The sequence below is a fragment of the Manacus vitellinus genome, unplaced genomic scaffold, assembly GCF_001715985.3.
Source record: "Manacus vitellinus isolate BGI_N305 unplaced genomic scaffold, ASM171598v3 scaffold_31_pilon, whole genome shotgun sequence".
NCBI lineage: Eukaryota > Metazoa > Chordata > Aves > Passeriformes > Pipridae > Manacus > Manacus vitellinus.
The window spans coordinates 5,285,191-5,306,241 of record NW_021940379.1 but is presented as its reverse complement, the minus strand read 5'-3'; the positions used below and the strand labels follow the sequence as shown (position 1 = coordinate 5,306,241).

At 43.9% G+C, this 21,051-nt stretch overlaps 1 protein-coding gene across 1 annotated transcript; it reads right to left on the bottom strand.

Moving 5' to 3' along the window:
- Positions 1 to 2,893: 2,893 nt before the first annotated feature.
- Positions 2,894 to 18,476, bottom strand: LOC103760235 (transmembrane protein 132C). Its single transcript, XM_018076487.2, has 5 exons — positions 18,446 to 18,476; positions 16,743 to 16,948; positions 16,044 to 16,317; positions 14,800 to 14,991; positions 2,894 to 5,997 (listed from the first exon to the last, which is right to left on the bottom strand). The coding sequence occupies exons 2-5, from the start codon at positions 16,904 to 16,906 to the stop codon at positions 4,798 to 4,800; spliced, it is 1,830 nt and encodes a 609-aa protein (XP_017931976.1). The 5' UTR covers positions 16,907 to 16,948; positions 18,446 to 18,476; the 3' UTR covers positions 2,894 to 4,797.
- Between the last annotated feature and the right edge of the window lie 2,575 nt (positions 18,477 to 21,051).

The following is a 21,051-nucleotide window of genomic DNA, read 5'->3' as shown; positions in this document are numbered from 1 at the left end:
TGCAAGGTTTCCCTCTTACCCTGCATTTGGAGCCAGACAGAAGTGCCCAGACAATTGTGGTGCTGCAATGTGTTTATGAAGGATTCCAACCTAAACTGTGCCTTCCAGGAACACAGTTGCTACTCACAATTCAGGGGATTAAATCTGTCCCTGGCAGCTCAGGCTCAGAAGGGCTTGGGAAGCTGCTCCAGCAGGCAGAGGTACCTCAGTGGCTCCTGCACCCACCACCCTAAATGGCCATACTGCTGGAAACTAGCTTCCCAAAAATCTTCAGACACAGGCTCGAGGGGGAAGTAAAGCAGGGAAAAAAGTTCCCAACTATCTCTAGACATACCACTGCACCTCCAGAAATCTGCATGATTGGCTGCACCGTGCCTGAGAGTGCACAGAGCAGCCCCTGCAGCAGCCCAGGGGATGTACAGATGATTACTAATTGCAGACACCTTGTACTACAGCATGTCTTTGCAACCTGCCATGGCCCAGCTGAATATCAGACTGACTGCCTCCAAGATATTCATGGCTGGCTTTGACTGTTGCTTCACACAAAGAGTTTTAATGCCTCCCCAACATAAGCATAAAAAGAATGGGTCTGAGTTTGTCCAAAATGAGCAATCAAGAGGGAGAGTTATTTGGTAATTTGCATCATTATGTCTGTCTGCTGCTGCATCTTTGCTGACAGCTTGTTTTTAAGCACTGGAATCCAACTTAGGAGTCTTTCAAAACAAAGCAACCCTCTTGCTGCCATGGCTACTTGTCTGGGGAGCTTGGCAAGGAAAGAAGAAATATATGTGTAAGCACTGGGAGTCACTGTCCTATTTCCAGCCCAGCAAGCCGGGTGTAGCACCATGAATTAACTGCCTCCCTGCTTTCCAAAAGCGAGAGCCTTTTTCAGGTCACCTCTCAAATTTAATCAATGTCAAAGCATTTCTAGAAGCTGAGGGCACATCAGCATGCTCACTGGCTGAAGGAATATGGACTTCCCAGCAGTTAAGCCATATCAGGATCCAGCATTTGATGCAGGATGTACCATGTTGATTTTACACTGTCAGGTGTTCCCATGCATGTGGACCAGCAAACTGCACCTTATTCCCTCAGCAGGGGCTTCCTCTCGCATGATCTACACACAGTTTCTCCTGCTGATTCCCAGTCTTGAGACACTTAAACAAACAACAAGATTTTCCCCTTCCCTTGAAAAGGAACCCAGTAATAATAAAAAAACCACAACAAAAGCAGAACTCACTTTTTCACCGTGGTCCATTCTGCACCAGCAGCCCAAGGCCTCACAACAACAGAAGAACTTCACTCCTCCCACCTTCACCTGCTCTCTCCTTCTGCAACCACCACTCTCCTCTCCCACAGCTGCCCCTCATCACACACAGCAAGGCTTTCACCAATCCTGGGCCGCCTTCTGCCACAACCCAAATGCCCTCCCTTCTCCAGCTGGCTGCTCCAGGTGATTTCAATAATTACCCCCCCTCCAGCAAACAGGTCCAGCTCTGCTCCCAGCCTGGAGAAGGGGAACATGTTCACCCAACACTGTCTCCTTTGGAGGAAACAGGGCCACTTTAGCCTGCTCCCATTTTTATCCTTTACAACTGGGAGTCACTGAGCTTCTCAGATGAAAGGCTCTCCTCTAAGTGCAAATTATTATTAATGAATTTCCATCTTGGCTCCTTGACAGAAAAACGTACCTTGGAGCATGTTATCTTTGCAGCCATGCACCCCTGGCACTCACAGATTCCCTCTCCTGGCAAGTGAGGCACAGTGACAGGAGGGATGCTCAGGCAGCTCTCTGTGCCCCATCCCAGTGCCTCTGTAACAGCAAAGCTTCAGAAATGTAAATCCTGGCATTTGACCCAATGAGAATTTCTCAAATACACGATATTTCACACCCTGGCGGTTTCCTCCCTGCTGAGATGATCATTTATGGTGGCTCGCTGAGAACTGGGCTTTGACAGAATTTTTTGGTCAGTGGAAGACAAATTGAAAAATTTCAGTCTCTGCCTCTGAAGCACCATGTCCTGCAGCTTCAGAAAAATTAAATGCGAAGGCAGGGCTGAGTTTTTCCCTTTTTTTTACCTCCCTCTGTTGTCTCTTCAAATACAGCCTGTCCTCCTCTGCAAAGACCATGCAGTTTTGACACTGTGCTCCTGTCCAGCCACCAGCACTGGGCTCCTGAGGGTCCCATCCCTTGTATGTGCTGTGCACCAGGGCTGAGCGACACATGAACAAGCCTTCCTAAAAATGCACTTGGAACAATCACATTCCGTGCTAGCACAGCGTGTTATTTTTGCTTGAATACTGTATTTCTTGCTCCTCTGCTGTCGTATTTTGCAGCTCTGTGCCGTAAATGCCTTTTTCACCTCAGGGCCACCTGTGCTCCCCCAGGAAGATATACGGATCCCTGAGGTGTGGCTGATGCATCGCTGTGCTCAGCTTGTAAAGTAGCTGGGGGTCCCTCTGGGACTGAGGGTGCTTTGTACATGTCAGTTGTGATTCAGTGAAACCTGCTTCCATCTGAACCCGCCGTATCAATCAGAGAAGCCACGTAATTAATTATGACTGGGCTGCACGGCCGTTGCTCGTGTCGGGAGCCCGAGCGCTGGAGCTGCTCGTGCTGATGGTGGGCACGAGGATGAACAAGATGAATAGTGACACTGCCCTGAACTGTGCCTGGCTGCTGTCTTCTCCTGCCATCCATCACCGTCACCACACGTTGGCTGGGAAGGGGAAGCACTTCACAAAGGAAGGGTCAGGGCGGCGAAAAAACTTTCATACATCTCTATTCTGTCCTCAGAAAGCAGCTTAAACCGTGTTTCTGTCAGGTAGTGGATCAGTATTTGAACACAGAAATGACAGCAGGAGCCCCCTCCCCTCAGAAAAGAGAGGTTAATTTGTCAAGCCATGTAAAGCATTTTAATTACAATTCGTATAACATGTATAAATAAATATTACATTCTTTCAGTCTACAATGCATACTAGGCATATCTTGTTAAAATGTCCATCTATGTTACTGGGTGGCAGGATTGATTTTGTCCAAGTAAAAAAAAAAACAAAAAACAAACTACTGAGTTTAGTAATTAAAAAAAAACCCCAAAACAACGCAATACATGGTAAAGACAGGACAATGCAAGTGCTTCTGGCTAACAGTCAGGACATAATACTGCTTTCCAAAGGCTGGGTATACCATCTTCCTTTTAGTTAGGAGAGGTTTTGGATGACAGTGGTTTCCTCATTGTATAGATTTTGATCTGTGTCCTCCATTAATGGGAACTGGCACTGAGTCAACACAGTTCTGCCAGTTTACACCACGAATTAAAACTCTATTTTGTATTTGCTTCCGATTTACTACTGGGTCGGTATTTGTTTTTTCAAAACATCAGCTTTACAATCTAGTCTAAAACTTTCAGTCTTAGCTGGTCCAATGGAAAAAAAAAAATAAAAAAAAAATCTATAAAATAGCTCCAGGTATTTCTTGGTCTTGCTTCAGCAATATTCCCCTCCCTCTCCCCAACAGTCTGTCCAGAGGCCAGCTCTCCCAGTACAAGGAAATAAAAGTTTGGGGGCAATCAGTGTCTTTCTGTCCACTCTTCTTCTGGCTTTCAGAGCTTGATGAGAGCTGGTGGCATTAGAATAAACAGAAAATTACAGCACAAAATTATGAATTCATGAACTTGGCAAAAAAAAAAAACAAAACAACAAACCAAACTAAAATCCAGGCTGTACATATTTGGCCTGTGATGGTCTCAGTTCCAGGTACATTTAAAATGCACCAGTGGGGAGCTCCCATCCTTGGTACTTCTAAAAGCTAACATAAAACAGCACCTTCTTCCCTTGGTGAAAAGTAGGAACTTTGGTTGTGGAAATTTAAAACGAGCAACTAAAGAAACAATCCAAACCTGAAAGGAAAATGAATACTTCTTCCAAACAGAACATCTTTCTAGCTAAGGGTGAAATGGAGGCTTAGGTTTTCAGAAGAGACACCACACGGAAATTATTAGTCAATACTTATCCCTTGAATTCTTTAAATGACAGGAGACTATTTATAGCTAACTTGGATGTTCTTGGCCCACTGTGAACTTAAAGAATTTTAAATTTTCCTGTCTTCAAGATATTTAAAAGAAAAATACAAGAGGGAAATATATTCTGTTTCAATTTACAAGACAAACGGAAAGGTAAAAATAAAAATACCAGGTAATTTCTTCCTCCTTCATGTGTAATGCCAAAGACACATCTTCACTTCAAATGAAGGAATGAAAAGAAATGGCTTGAGTAACAATCTAAAAAGTCTCCTTGTGGGTCATATGCCCATAATTGTGATGTTTTACTGGAAATAGAAAAAGTTATTGTTTGTCTCTTGCTTATTGTTTTCATGCTCTTATATTCTCTCATTTCTTTTTGCAGATATTTTTTTGGTACTTTGAAACAATACTATCATTATTATTTGTATGACCCATAAAATGAATTTTCACAACCTCATCTTGTCCAGTTCATCATATTGGTCACACCATTTCCCTGTTCCTTTCTGCTATTTAGATCCCACTTCCTAAATCCATGAGTAGCAGAATAACCACTGGAAAAAAAAAACCCCAAAACAAAGTGAAAAAAAAAACAAAAACCAAACAAAAACAAACCATGGACAGTTTGGCAAATTTCTTTCCCTGATTATAAAAACTGCCTCATCATTTCTCCTGGTGATCCCTTCCCCTCCCCCTCTCCTGTCCCAATATATACTGTAGAACTGAAGGCATCAAGGTGTGGTTAAACCCCCCCCCCAAAAAAAACCCCAGCGAGGAGCTACACTTTGTCTTTGAACTTCTCCATGTAGTTTCGTATCTCTTTGGAGTCCCCCAGGTCCATATCCTGGCACACCCACTTAATGTCATCGTCATTGCCACTCAGGATTGAGTTGACAGTGGGGCAGCCGTCGTCGGGCGGGATGGTTGTGAACGTGGTGAATTTTACCCGCTTCCGTTTGGATGTCGGCGAATGTAAACCCTCCGATTTCTGTTCCTTCCCCGGCTTGCCCCCCGAGTCTGCACACCTGTGGACCTGGCCCTGGATGTTCTTCTGAGCACTGCCATTGAGGAGCTGGTTGCTCTCCTCGCTGCCCGAGCCCCGGTCAATGATGGTCGTGTGCTCGTCCTGCTGAGGCGACGCATCTGCCGTGTTCTCCAGCAGTTCTGCCTCGTTCCCCAGCCACACCCAGTCATGGGAATGGGTCATGGTGGTCTGTCCTTCCACCAGGACCTGCTTGTGGCGGTACTTCAGTGCAAATGTTGCACAGTTTATTAGGAAGACTAGAATTGCCAGGCAGAAGACCCCCAGCAGCGCGTACATCCCGATCTCCAGATCACTAAGGCCCCTGGGTGTCTGCACCAGGTCGCTGTCCTCTACACCCGCACTGCCCTTGGGGAGGTCCACTTGAGCAGGGAAGTTGGTGAAGTCTATGGGAATGTTCTGCAGCTGGCTGTCGTCCGAGAGCTTGCCGCCGTCCAGCCTGTTGTTTTTGAGGACCTTGTTTTTCAGGATGGACTTTGCCGTGGTGCTGGCTTTCCTGACGGAGCCCTCCTCCCTCTCCGCCGAGGAGCCGCCGTAGTACCGCCCGTCCTGGCCGTAGCGCTCCTGCTCCGACGCCTTGTGCCGCCGGTCGCTCGCGTGGTTCTCGATCTCGTCGCCGTCGTAATCCCCGCCCGCATCGGAGTCTGCGTCGTTCTGGCCAAACTTCACCTTGATGTTGCCACTCCCCACAGCCAGAACGCTCTTCCTCTTGGACTTCTGGCAGGCTTCGGAGATCATCATGTCCACCTTGACTAACGTGCCCTGGCCTTCGCCTTCCGCCGCCACGACCGGCCACCTGAAGGCAGCGCTGTGGTGGGTGGAGACGACACCTTCATCCAGCGACACGGCAGAGAGGGAGAAGTCCTTGGGGTCATAAATGTCCAGGGGAGTAACAGAGCTGTCACTGAACTGGATCCAGGTGCTCACTACAGCTTCCTGAAAAGAGAAGGGTACGGTTAAAGGCAGGGCCTTAAATAAAACAGCTCAACCCACTGCGGCTCATCAATCTCTCAGCTCGGAATGGCAGCTGGAGGAAATGGAAAACGGTGGCTCTGCACTGCGTTTAAAGCAAACCAACCTTCAGCTGATGGGGCAGAAAATTGGCCACATTTTTTCACTAAAGGTTCCACTGTTATCCTTCCTGCAAATGTTTTGCAAAAGAACATATATAAAATAATTGATATGAGATGTCCGTGATACCAAAGTGCCCATTAACAAGCTACAGTTTTACATGATTTATAAAGAAAGTAATTCTCGTCATACAAAAGCTGGAAGAGGCAAACCAGAAAAATGACTGGAGGCACTTGACAGAACACTCATTTTCTTCATGTTCCCCATGCACAGGTGTAATGGGGAGCTGTCAAGTTAAGCAGGGCACAAATATCTTGGCAGGAATAAGGAGCTACCAGAGTATCTTGGAAATAGTCGGAGCAGAAGATTCACCTGAAAGAAAAAGACTCAGAAAACAATTGCCATTTTGCTTGTTTTAAGTAAAATATGCTTTATCCTTGAGATAATTAAAAAGTCCACTCCATTTTTGTGTCAAGAAGAGGAGGATGGGAATTCTGGCATGATCTATACAATAAAAATACAAATGGTCTGGATTTAATTGGACTGTCTTTGTTCTCTGCAGGTAGCACTGTTAGAAGTCATCATTAGAAGCAAACACAAAGCCAGAGGTCAGCTCTTTGCCATTTGAAATCCCATCCAGATGATACAGATATTTACTTCTCCACGTCTCAGTAGCTTTCTTTGCAGGAAATTTCTTTAATTTTTTATTTGTTCCATGTCTTGCCTGTTCAGGCAGCAGACAGGCAGGCAGATTCCCTGAGTGCAACTACCCACAAAAGTGAAGTTCTTTTCTTCCCACACTTAAACCACAAACGGCCCTAATAACTTTACACTCGGGTACGTCAGAACAACTGGGCTGAAAATCACCACTGGGGAAAAATATTGCCACCCTCTTAATGTCCAGTCATAATAGAAATTTACAACTTAATATGGATTTCAATTGGCTACAATTTGTTACGCCATGGTTACAAACAAAGGGAATTGCTACCCTTCCAGTTAAATTTAAAGCTTTTCAGTGAAAACAGCAAGGAGCATTTAGCTGTGCAGAAGGTTGGACCATACTGAATATTTGATTTCCAAAGCACTATCAGCAAGTTCTCGAGGGGCTGAAAGAAGAAAAATAAGTTGTGGCACAACAGGAAAGAAGGCAAAGTTCTTGGTGATTCAAATGTACTTCAAACAGCTGAAACGGGGCCAGGGTAACTCAGGAACTGGGGAAGCTGAACTGTGTAAGGAAACGAAACCAGCTGATCTTTCATTAGGCAAACAACCCTGAAATGGCTGAACAGACAGAAACACAAAGCTACAGGGCACAGCTCGAATTCATATCACAGAAATCTATAGCAGAGCAAACCCGGTCCTAGGAAAGTAAAGGATTTTTTTTTTTTAATGGGTATGTGTAAAGAGGAAAAGATTCATCTCCTCTGGCAATTCAACACCCTGTTGCCTTCCTTCTCCCTAAAACAAGAGGTCAGCCTCGTGTACCACTGGGGAGGTGTGGAAGATACACTTAATTTTTCATCAATCTAAGGAAAGAAAAAACACCAGCATCATTCCAAGCACATTATCACAACGGGCCTGGCACTGCCTGCCAGTGCTGCTCTATCTTGGAGAGCAGAATGAGAAAATAAGTGCAACATTTGTCCAGCTAAGGCTGGAAATTATGAGACCTGTGCCTCCTCCCAGCTCTGCTGGGGACATCCATAGCTCCACATCTCTGCAAAAGGATTTGCATCACCAAGTCCTTGGTGCATTCCCTGGCAGCCAAACCCAGCACACCTGGCACTGCAGGGCCCCAGCTGTGCAAGCAGGTTTCCTTGGTGGTACAACAGCACCTTTGAGGGATCTGGAGGTTCTGTCCAGACCCTGGAGAGGAACACACATGACAAGCCATATATTCTTCTTTCCTGTCTTCTTCATCCCTGTTTGTTTTTCTTATTTTGATGCCTTTCAGCTTTATCAACCCTCAGGTACCTTCCACGTGCAGAAGTAGCCAGCATGGAAAAAATCAGCCCAAATGGCCAGAATCTGACAAAGCTGCAAGCAACTTCAAAACAACTTCTATTCTTTATGCTATTTCTCTACTATTCTGCATTCTCAGTTTTATGAAGCAGAGACAGAGAAAAATGAAGTGGCAGTCAGCTGAAATCTGCAGGCACACATGTGATTTACTGTAGATAACAGAGGTGTGCAATGGCTTAGCCATTATTTTCAACCAGCACTGACGCTTTTTATTGCCAAGAGAGCCTTTCTTTAAAAGAAGAACCATTTTTTTTCACAACACAACGTTGTCATGCTCATACTACGGACAGCATTAATTAAAAGGGAAAGAAAACCAATGAAAGAAAGAGGGAGAGAATTTAAAATCCTGCTAAAATATACTGTATCAGCCCAAATATTCTACTTGGCAAGAGATCACCTCCTCTCATTCACACTGTTAAAGGAAAGGCAAAGGCAGGGGAAGGAAGTGAATTTCCCAAATGATTATAAATTCTGAAAAGCAAAAAAGAAAAAAAAGAAAGAAAGAAAAAATAAATGATTTAGTACCACGTCCTTCAAGGAGCCCTTTCTGCAAATCCTGTGTACAGCATCAATAAATCCCCTCCCAGTCTCTGACAAGGTCCTCCAGTTACCATCAGCAGATGAAGACGGATTGGAGCCTTCTCACCTGCAAAGTTGCTGCCCCCAGTCTGATGCCCTCAACACTGAGGTGACAAATGCTTGTGTTCTTTAATTATGAAGCAAAAACAAAGAGTTTGAGGGATTATCTTGCTCTCTGGTCTTTCTTTCCTCCACTTTTCCAGTCTCTTCTCTTCACATATGCACACACACACACACACACGTGCTCAGCTGCACTCCCAGAACAGATGAACCACAAAGACACAGCAGTGCCTGTGTTTCCTGGAGAACAGGATGTCTGTATGGTGACTGTGATGATGTGAAGTGAGTCAGATAATGTACATTAGATCATGTTAGAGACAGCAAAATCCAGTCCAAGGGAGATGAAGAAACTGCTTCCCACAACCACTGTTCATAATCATCAGGCTTTCATTAAACACATACACCCCTTCCTTTATCAAGACACATTTTGAACTAATATTGAACTCAATTCTGTCTACATTTTTCCTTGTGTCTTTGCTGTTCTCTTCCCCCATTCCAGGTGTAACTTCAGCAAGGTGGCCAGCTCTTGATCTGGTGGCAGTTCCACCACCCTTTCTGGCCTTGAATCACATGGTGGCTCATCAGTCCAAAGATGCCACTTGATAAATCTTCTTGTATAAACTCGCATTTTGCTTTTTGTTCATAGCTTTATCTCCCTTGTTATCCATTTGTAATGTTTAGGTGGGTAAAACAAAGGGGAAAATTACAAGGATAGAAAAGTAACACGGCACTAATGGAAACCAACATTCCCAGGGGAACTTTGTATTTCCTGACCTGAAATGCTCCAAAGCCTGCCATGAGTCACCACAAACACTGGTTTTTGCTGGCTATGTCTGTTCCACCTAGATAAAACAGGGAGGTTCACACACCAAAAGGCAACCTGAATGCAGGGAGCAGAGCTGGTTTGGAAGCTCAGTAGAAAGCCCATCAACCAGAGATCTAACGAGTTCCTCCATGCTGGGACTTGCATGAGTTGCCTCTGGAAATCTGGGAGCCACAGTGATGATTATTTTTCCCTCTAAAGCATCACAGAGCATTTGAAAGTCTGCTTATCTCAGGATGTTCCACTGAGCCCATCTGCAGCATCACTGTCAGTGATTGCAGTGTCCTTCAACACCCCCACAGCAGGGCTGCCTCATGCTTCAAGCAAAAAATAGGGGAATGAAGTTTGTAGGACTGGTTCCATTTTAGAGAATCCTGCTGCTTAGAAACACAGATGTGAAGATTGATCAGTATATTTGATTTTATTCCATGCTCAGAATAAAGAGGCCTTTTAATGGTCTTTATTCACTACAGCACGAATAAAAGTATTTGTGGATAAGCCCTCAATTGCTGGGGTCAGCTGCAATGGTCCTGGAGAGAGGCAGGACACCAAAGGAAAGCAATGGATGGCTCTGCAGAAAACAAATACATCCCTCCCTCAAATAAAGGCAAGGGGATACTGTTCTCAGCAGCTCGTACCAGACCAGCTCTGATTGTTCTGTCTGGGGACTGGAATGCTGAAATGGATTTCCCTCACAGTTCTATCACATGAAATATCAAAGTATTACATGTGCATTTATTTTTAAACCTGTGGCTTGTGTAGTAAAAATTGGGCTTGATGGTTATGATGTGGAAATGAAAGGCAGCCAAGACTCAGATCTTAATTCAAACCATGCATTCCCCCACTGTGTATTTCTTTCTCTCCTTTTTGTCCAATCTGCTAATGTGACATTCCTTTCCAGTGGGAATTTGCTTGTATTTGCAAGAGAATTCAGATTCTTATCTAACAATACATCCTTTCTCCCTTTCCCATACTGCTTAATTCCTTTGTCTTTCTTGTGACTGACATTGCTCTGTCAGTTTAAAGAAGACATAAATACAATTTAAGTGTAACTTATACTGCCAGGATGGGGTAATGAATCCACACCATAAAAATACTCCTAATGTCTGTTACTTAACTGTGAGGTGTCAGTGAATTCTCAGAACTGATTTGCATGAAGGACATAAGCTAAAAGAGACAATCCAAAAAGCAGGGACATGGGAGTAACTCCAGCTTGTCACCCTGACCCAGGTGGTGCTCAGCTCGTGTCCCATCAGAGTGAGGACAGACATCCATATCCTCAGGATTGGATCATGTCACTGATGTCAACAGGCACCACACCTGAAACAGGCCTCTAGAAAGCACTAACATTGTTCTTTTTCCCTAAGAAAATGTCTGCAGTTTGTCAGTAGCACTGGGAGATACATTAATACACACAGCTGATTATTAGAGGGGTTTTTTTATTTTTTCACTGGCCCATTTCAGTTCAGACCCCATCCAACATCCTACAGCGACAAAAAAATGGATGTAACTGTGGGTTTCCCTGCAGAGCCAGCTGAGATTTGAGAGTTCTTGAAGCTCACTTAAATCAGAAAACACTTAAACACTGTAGGTTTTCTTTTATTTACATTTTGGAAAAGCCTTTATGGTGCTGATTTTAACAACCATCAGCAAGCCAAATGGAACAGCTTTCCTACCTGAGCAGATGGCCACTAAAAATAGATTACTCACAGCTACAGTTTCCAAATATTTAGAAGATATTTCATCTTTGATATTTAAAAGTTGGTCAACCTGTGTCTGTTTTTAGGCACCTAAACCAGTGATCCACTTCTCAGTGGTGATGAGCTCCCCACTGATTAAAAAAAAAAGTATGGGCTCAGAATCTTTCAAGGTCACCTTGTCACAGTAGGTAATTAGTTGCCCAGCTATAGATAAAGATATCTAATTTAAGGCATCCAAGATAAAAAAAAATGAGCTTATCTTCTTTAGATTTCTGAGTATTTGGAGAAACTGCCAACTTTTCAGGACTCGTGTTTTGGCTGCTTTGTGCTACTTATGCAGAACATGTTGCCATTATAATCAAGGAACTAATCTAGTCATTATAGTCACTGAAAGAAAGCCATGGCACAAACTCTGAATTCACTCCTAGGACATTGAAAGATCCACAACAGCACAATGTGTGTGATATTTTATGCCTGGCACTGCACTCCACAGATGCACTGCTGACTGTGCTGGGGACAATACTGAGCCTGCCACAGCTCCAATTCCCCAAGGGCATTTGCTAGGCTGTGCTGGAGCTTGGCTGTTGGGGGTTCTAAAGTGGAGCTAAAGGAAAACACTTGACTAAGAACACATTGACTGTTTTTTCCATATGACAACGCTGAGACACACAGAGTCATTCCTGAGAGAAACAAAACCTTCAGCTGTCTCAACTGTTATTTTTTCAGTTGCATCAGTAAGGTTTGCATGAGTTATCTGGGCCTTTTTATAAACTTGTTTGAGAGGAAAAGACACACAACCAATGAAGTCCTCACAACATTCAAGTATATGCTTAGTTCTGGGCTGTCTCGTTGGAAAAAACCCTTTCAAAAGGGCTTGATTTTCACAAAACACTCAGCATTTGCCTTCAGAATTCCAGCTCCAAAAGGATCTCAGCTGATACACTCTAAATCATGAGTCACTTCTTGCAAAATTTAGCCACAAGCATTCCTACATTTGCATTAATTTTTCTAAGGGAAAGTGACTTAAATGTTATATCCTTCATTCAAACTGCAAACGAAAGGAAAAGATGTCTGTGACTCCTATGCTATTTCCTTTAACACAGTGTGAAATCTATTCCTGTCTTATTTTTTTGGGTGATGCAGATGCAAATTCTTTTTAACAGCCCTTCCTTGGGCAAGCCCTGTCTACAGGCTGAGTAAGGTTTAGGCTTGAGAACAAATGAGTGGCTTACAACAGGTAGAAAGTGAATTGTGCAGTGTATGGAATCACTTCAGGCCTCCAGGACAAAGGTACAAAGTGCTCCAGAAACCAGGGACTGTGCTCAGGACCCTCAGTGACCCAGCAGGACCAGGGTCAGGACTTCAGCTGAACTAACCCTCACATATTCCCAAAGTGAGGAGTGATGCTCCCAGCAAAGCCTTTTATAGGGAAGGAGGCAGGACACTTTTCTCTCTCTGGGTGAGGAGGAGGTGGTGGGAAGGCAGGCAGAGGCAATGGGGGTGGGCAGGCTCCAGATTGGAGGGGCTGGGAGGAGAGGCAGAGCCTGAAGTGGGAATCCACAAGAACATCCTGCTCTGGGTGTGCAGGAAGCTGTGACAGAAGGCACCAAGCACAGAAGGAGCAGGAAAACCTGACTAATTTGGGACCACTACTAACAACCAGATTTCCTTGAGCATTCCAGATCCTGGTGCAGAGAAGGATTTCCACTGCCTTCTAATAGAGTCTAGGTTTTGGGCTTTTTTTCCAGATGGAATCTGGAGAAGAAACAAGAGATTTTTGACTTCTATAACTGAGAAAAAGGTGCTTGACTGGCTCTGGCCTCCTGTTTTAGAGTTGGTATCTTCACCACAGTGTGAACAGCAGGCCCAGGATGAGGTCAGCAGGACAGCAGCACTGCCCAGCAGCCCTGTCCAGCTCTGAGGACTGCTCAGAACCAGAGCCTGGCATGCCCAGTCACTTCTGTATCAGAAATGTGCCACTCTGAGGATCCTGAAATGGTCTTGCAGAGGAACAGCAGCTGAAACAAAATATTTCACTAAAATCGTTTCATAACACAGATGCCAAAAAAAATAATTTCAAAGCAAACCATGTTTACACATTTTTACTCTTCTGAATTCCTTCATAACTTGCCAATTGAAGTGATACATAATGACATGTCACATCATCCTGCCAGGCCATGAACAACAGGAGAAGTGCACTACTGAAATGCCCCAGCTCAATATGCCATAACCTGATGTTCATAAATACCTTTACATACTCAGGACAGATCATCTATGTATCTGAGAAGCTGATAAAACATCTTGGTAGCCTTTCCAGATTCACAGGCTCTTTTATCTGCAATCAAAGCCATGATTCTTCCAATGTTGCTGCAGGACTAATGGTGCTGTGTCCTACAGAACAGGATTGGGTTAGGAAGGCTTCAGTTTTTGTTTTTACAGTCTTTGTCTGAAGACAATGTGTCAGATGTGGTTTTCTAAGCCCTGGAAAAGGGTATAAATGGGTTAATTACATCAGATTCTTATGTTTACAGGATGCAGTAAATGGAACAGATGGGCAACGTGTCCTTCTAGTTTGGACATTTTCCTGTCACTAAGTTATAAAACAAACTAAATTATTTTTATGTTGCAGAAAATTAGGTAGCAATTATCATGAAAATGGGCCATAAAACTTGACTTGAGATCTCTCCCTATCTATGTGAGATGAAAAGAAGTTTCTGCAAGAGGAGTAGCTGTGGACAGACTTAATTGCATGGTCCTCAGTCCCAACCTTCAAATCAACTGACTGAAACAGAGCTTGTTCCACTGCTACTGACCCTTGGATTTAATCTGTGTCAGAGTGACTGTTTGACTTGATTTGGTGGTGCTCTCCAATATTCTTTTCCACAGGGTTGTGACCTGAAACACGCTGTTTGAAAGACCCCCTCTACAGAGATGGGAATTTGCTGGCTAAATTAAGCAGGATCAGCACATGAACTGGATGATGAACCCCCCAAAATCCATATCAAAAATCAGTAAGGAGGCTGGTAGTCTGTCACGACTCCAGGAGGGAAAAGAAATTTATCTGGCCATCTTCTGCCTCTGTTTTACAGCTCTTCAAAATATTAAATTGCCACACACAGAACTCTGTGCTCTCAAGCACGAAAAACAAGGGCATGTTCACACAGCAAACCAGGATCACTGTCCAGAGACTGCCTGTGCAGCAAAAATAACTGATGTCCATTATTTAAAGAAAGGGTTTTAAAAATGTAAGTATTCAGTGTAGTTAGAACTTCTACTGCAGACAAAGTCCGTATTTGAAGGGAAGAAATGAGAAGACAATTCCAGAATATCTCCAGAGGAAAGCAATTAACATGGACACCGACCACACCTACATTTTAAAGTCTAACTTCTAAACTTGTTATGAACTATATATATTATATTTACATTGGTAAAACACTCCCCCATGCCAAAAGGCAACAGCAGTAAATACAGAGTGTGCACTACCTGCTTAGGAGTGTGAAGAAGCTCTTGGGCAACAGTTGTAGCCACGATAGCCCGACTGCTGGCAGCACTCGGCTGGAGGAACAGTGAGAGCCCAGACACCAGCTGCACTCCAAGGTCTGTTATGGTCACTTTGTCATCCAGCACAGTCACTGTCTTCTCTGCCAGGATGGAGTCAGACAGAGGAGACAAAACCTTTGGAGAAACACAAAAGAACCAACTTAGGAAAAGGCCGATCAATTAAAACAACCTTTCTTAAGGTTATTTCAGGGTCATCATCCCTTCTTGTCTCCAGAGCTTCATGCACAGGAAAGAACAGCAGAGCACACTGAAAAGGCAGTCTGATTTCATTAGCAGGGTTGGAAAAACATCAGTGGAGAGGTTCTGGCTGAGAACATGGCATCCAATACTGACAGCCATCCTGTCCCACATGTCTTATTTGCACCATTTCACCAGCAGAGCTGATTTAAAACTTCCTTGCCCTGTTATTCTGTGTGCCCATATGGATGAGCTCATCAGACTTCCCGACTACTTCAAAGGGAGGTTAGAAACACCTATAATTTGTCTTTTATTTCTTGGCTTAGAAATTCTTGTTTGTCTATTTTTCTGTTTCTGATGGAACATGAAGGTAGTAGGATATCCTTCCCTTTAAAGAAGGGCCATGCTGCTGTCTTCAGGGAACTAAGGATAACCAGTTCAGCACATGCTAACTTCTCCACCTTCCTCATCTCATATCTACAGCCTAGATTGGCTGTGTTCACTCTTAATGCATTTGCTTTAGTAAGGATTCAGCAGAGGAAGAACTGGGTGTTGGCCACTTGTGCCTTTCAGGGTTATTAACCAGGCTGCACTTTTCCCCCCCTGAATTAATGTTTAAATAAATAAAATTAAACTTGGTACAATCTAAAGATCCCTGTCTCAAAAAGTCAAAACTGTGCCCATCAGCTGACTGGTGATAACTTGCACCCACATGGGAAAAGAGCTCTCTGACTTCTCACTGAGCATGGAAATCTCTGAAGGCTCTATGGCTTCCAGCTCCATGCCTTGGACCATCCCTAGCTTGGATCATTGTTGTTGGGTCAATGCTGTGTGTGACACCCTAGGAGGTCATGGGAATGTAAGGGGAGATGACCCTGTTCCAAGAGAGCAGAGCACTGTATCAGATACAGCACATGGAGGTTCCCTGTGGGAATGGCAGAACGTGGCAGTCACAGAATCACCAAGAACCACCATCCAGAGCACGGTACCTGCATCGTCGTCATTCCTACTTCCCTTCCAATCAGGATCCTGCCCTCCTGCAGCTTGGCAATGTGAGGATCCTCCAGCTTCATAAAATCCACCACCAGGTCTGTGATGTCAAACTGCCAGTCTGAGCCCAGCAGGTAGCTCAGCTGGCCCCAGGGGCTGGAATCCTCAGCCACGAACTGGGTGAGGACCCGCACCATGGCGTGCTGGTACTGCAGGGTGCACCCCCTTCCCTTCCGCTCGTCTTCATCCTCATCATCGCTGTCCCTGGTGGGCCTTGGGTTGCAAGAAAAGAAAGCATAAAGAAATTATTTCAAGAACATTAGTGAAAACTAACATTAGAGTGCTGATGGAGAGAGTACCCACTTAAATAACAGCCCTCCCTTCTGGTTTTTTGGACCACTGATGATTCTTGGCCACCTCCCATGATGAAGGACTGTACAAACGGATTATGCCACTTTTTGTTTTAAGCTGGCATGTCCAAACAACAACTCTGTAAGTGGACCAAGTGCCCAAGACAAGACACATGCACAGAATCAAAACTCCCACACATTTTAAAAGCCTTATTGTACCTGCAGATGTCCAGAGCAAAGCTGGGGATTCCAGGACTGCTGCTCCTCAGGGAAAGAGGCTGCATTTTGGGTGCAGGTGCTGCATTCATTTTACAAACCGGCCAAGAAATTTAGCAAACTCAAACCCACCTTTTGTTGGAAACAACTGGGACTCTCCAGCCTTTGATCTGGCTCAGTTCTGTGTCTGAAATGTCGATCTGAAGGGGCAGGCGTGGAACCCAGACCGTGATCTGCAGAGGAGCACTCAGATACTGGTAGGTGAAGTTCACAAGTGCATTCACCTTGCCTTTCATTTCTTTGCCATTGACAAAAACATAGTCACATCTGTCAGAAACCTAAGGGAGGGGGAAGAGAGAGAGAGGAAGAAGAAAAGGTAATCACTGCAACAAAACAAGCTCAAAGTGCAACCCCGGCAGCTCGAAACCAGAAACAAACAGAAAAGGCTCCCTTCTCTTTATGCATGTTAATGATGGCCTTTTACAATGGGAGCAGCTGAACACAAAAATCCTTCATTGGCTCAGGAGGCATAATTATGCTGGAGATGCCTGAAGTCTGGGTACTATTTCTGAAGCCGGCGGTTGATTTTCCGTTTGTGAGCAGCGAGCCCATCGCAGTGCCGGGGAATTTTTAATGAGGGAGGCTCCTTCACAGCTTTGTCAAGAGGAACCCAACAAACCCAAACAGGTCTCCACAGAGGCAAGAAGTGAATCAAAGCTCTACCCTGATGATGACCTTCACTGGAGGGGTGACTTGCTTTCAGTCCCCAAGACAAAGCTGGCTCTGCAGTAGATTTCAGCCACTGAAGGGTAACAGAAATCTACTCATTTCCTCTGCAATAAACATTATCTGTTTATAAATGTTTACATTTTGATTAAAGCTGTAACCTATTTCTAAACACTACAGTAGATTTATCATTAATATGTAAATGCTGTCCTGAAATATAAGCAAGCATTATCATAGTCATGTAAGAGTTATACCAGTAATCACTTCTTTAATCAATGTTGTAATTTACAGACCATTGAGTTTTCTCATTTATTACGTTACTGAGTACTAGTGATAAAATCACTCCTGAATATATAAATCATTAAGAGGGATGCAGATAGTATGAAGTGACTCCATGTGATAAAGTCATTGTCATTTCTATTCCTAAAGGTGTCATAAATGTCTAGGGAAATCCTGTGGCACATTAATCATACATTAAGTGGCGAGCAATGGGAGCTGTTACATTACCAAATGAGCTGGTATGTCTGCAGAAATTAACAGCAAACCCAGCAGATCTCAACTCCTCCTCTTGCTCCTGTCCTGTCAGAATTCTATTTCATCACCCATAATGAGCATTGTTAATGGTGGCAATGCATTTCCCCACCTGAACATATATTTAGATTATCATCTGCTCCTTTTTATCCCCGCTCCCATTCCCAATACCATTTTATTCAAATGAAGATTATCAGCTGGAAATGCCTGTGTCCCCAGGCTAATCAGACAGATGGATGTCCCCCGGGACCACAGACACAGGAGCTAAGCTGTTCCCAGTTCAACATACACATCCCATTTGTATCCTCTTTTGGGTTTAGGCACTGCTCATATTCTGGTAAAATATTTGATGGTGAGATTGCAAAAACCAACTTCAGAGAACATAATACAAGCATTTCAATGATGCATTCCCTAGGAGGGTTATTCTGGCAGAGTTACTGTCTCTCTCAGTGAAGCTGCCTGTGTCTCTCCACCAGAGATGAAGACCCTACAAAGTCTCTTAGATCAGATACCTAATCCCTAGATGGCTGAAGTTAAAAGGAATCACATGGAAATAATATACCACACATGAATGTCACCTATGGCAGAACATCCTCAATGAAGTTCAAGGTACAAGGGTGCCCTGGCTGATACAGACTCGAATTTCTGTCTTCCTCTGTGACCTCAGGAAACTCAATTCCATTCTTTCTGTCCAATTTTCCCCCCAGTGTAAACACCACAACCCAGGAAGCCATGGTCAGCCACAGTCAGAGAACTGTAACTGCACTTGGAGCACAGAACAACTCCTAGAGCCCAATGGGAAGTGGTGAGCGTGCCTGGGGGAGAAGACCCTCTGTCTGAAACATTCAACAAAGCAGCTTCAGATAAAGCTCTTGGTTCTCCAGCCTTATCTTCCTTTGAGCAGAAGATTTTGGGAGGACTGTCAGTAAGATCTAATTGAACTCTGCTTGGAGCAGTAGCCACTACTGTCCTGAAACTGGTTCCATCCCATTCCTTTCTGTGGAGTTCAATCCAAAGAGAAAACAAGTGAACTTTCTGTGCCGTACAACTTGCCTATTTGTGCAAATTGTAAACCATGTGCATGTGCTGATAAAAGATTTTTAACAACATACTCGGCTTCAGACTGATCAGGTCTGGTCTGGATGTATGATTTTATATTGTCTAAAACTCAGTGTTGTCAGTAACTGAACAAATCTAACTGTCAGGGAAAAAACACAGTAACAATAGTAGCAAAACTGCAACTCCTAAATGGTTCTGGGCTGAGATCCAATCTCCATCTGTATTTGTAAAGCTGCTCTGTGCCTTCTTGGGTATGCAACAAACAAATGGCTAAACAAATACATATACAGCATCCTAAGGAGGTGGCTGCTGCAGCCACCACACAGCCTTTACAATTGCTACAGGTTAATATTTATTACTGGACACGCACCAGCAATAGTGGGCAGGTCTTTAGGAGCTGCATTGGGAAAAACATTAGTCTTTTCACCAAGAACAAGCATTGCTAATGTCCTTACACATGCTCTTCCTTCTGTCCCTGTACTTCTGATAAAGCAGCACACGAGAGAAGGAGGAGCAAAGCTTACAGTGTAGTGTGTTACTGTATCACTGTACACTTTTTAACTATTTTCAGGAATCCATTCTGGAAGCAACATCGACTGCTTTTGACAGAGAGAGGTAACACTTTCCAACTAGTGCTATAGAGGGGGTGAAAGGGAGAAAAAAAATCTCAGCATCTAATTCACAAGGTGTGTGTGCTCTCCATGGACTAAGGATACTCACTCTCATGAAACATTCAAGTAAAACTATTCCACAGCTTCTGTAAGCAACACACCCAGCTACGCTTTGCAGAAAAAAATGAGAGCAAGTGGGTTTGCTTCCCTTGCCCTTGTCTCACACAGCATCTCTTAAAAAATAAATACACAGGATTTCTCAGCCTTGGAGAACAAATCCAGATGTACTGATTCTGCTACAATTTACCACATCAGCAAGCCCCAGGTAAGGTCTGATTTGCTAAGCAGATGCCCCTCACAAAAAAAGGGGTAAGGGGTGTGTGGTGCCACAGCAGACTCCCTTCAGCTCAGATTAACTCAGATGGAAATAACATCACAGCCAAGTTGGTTCTGGAGTTGTTCAGTGCAGACTTATGGGGTTAAACGAGATGGAAACACAGTACTGGTATGAACAACCTAAAACAACGAAGCATGGAATCATGGAGGAAGGATAGAAGGGAGACTTCAAAAAAATGGATCACATTAGAACTCAAAATCTTCTTAATTAAAAATGTACATTTGTTTAAAATGTTGATAGACAAAAGCATCTTTCTGCTTTCCTCCAGGATTTTGCCAGTGCTACTGGAAGGTCAAGGACCAGCTCTCACGTCTGGGTCCTGCCCACTCTAGTCCAAGAGAGTTTCTAATAGAAGCTGGTGACTCTGGGAACAGTGATCTGTATCTCATCTGCTGTAGCATTTATGCTTTTACTATGAAAACACTGTCCCTCTGAAAGTGCTTTTTATCTTTGGCATCAGAAGAAGTGAGCGATGATGAAGGGAAAGCCTGCTTAGCCACCACCTTTAAGTGATTGGGGTTTTTTCTTTTCTGTGTAGCAGATCAGCAAGAAGTTTTGCATTTTAAAGAGCCCTCTGATGCTATTTCAGCAGTTTCTTTCATTATTAAGCTGCATTCAGCTACTTTTGCCCTTTTTTCTATTTTTCTAACTTCTTTCTCCAGATTAAAATAAAGGAGCAGACAGCAAAAAACAAGGCTAAGCACAATTCCCCAGAGGTTTCTTCTTTGTCTTTCTTTTTTTCTGGCATCATATTTTTGTGCCCCCTTGTAACAAAGGCCATTGCCTTTCCAGATGACTTGGATAGATTCTCTCTGCAACAAATCACATTTTATTGAGCTGACAGAGGAAACTACTGCCTGGAAATCAAGAGAGAGTCACTCCTGAATCCCTACCCACGGCGCTCGGTGACTTTGTGATCCAGGGAGTGACTGTACCTCTGCACCTGGTTATCAAAAGGTTGGCTGAAGTGAATACTAAGGATATTCTGTTACCAGCCAAATGCAGAACCTCTGGATTTTCCTTTATTTATTTCAGATTAAGGTCTTGATCCCACCATGACCTCTGTATTGCAGAACTGCAAGAAGGGAGCAAGAGCTGCTTGAGGTCACCACAAAGG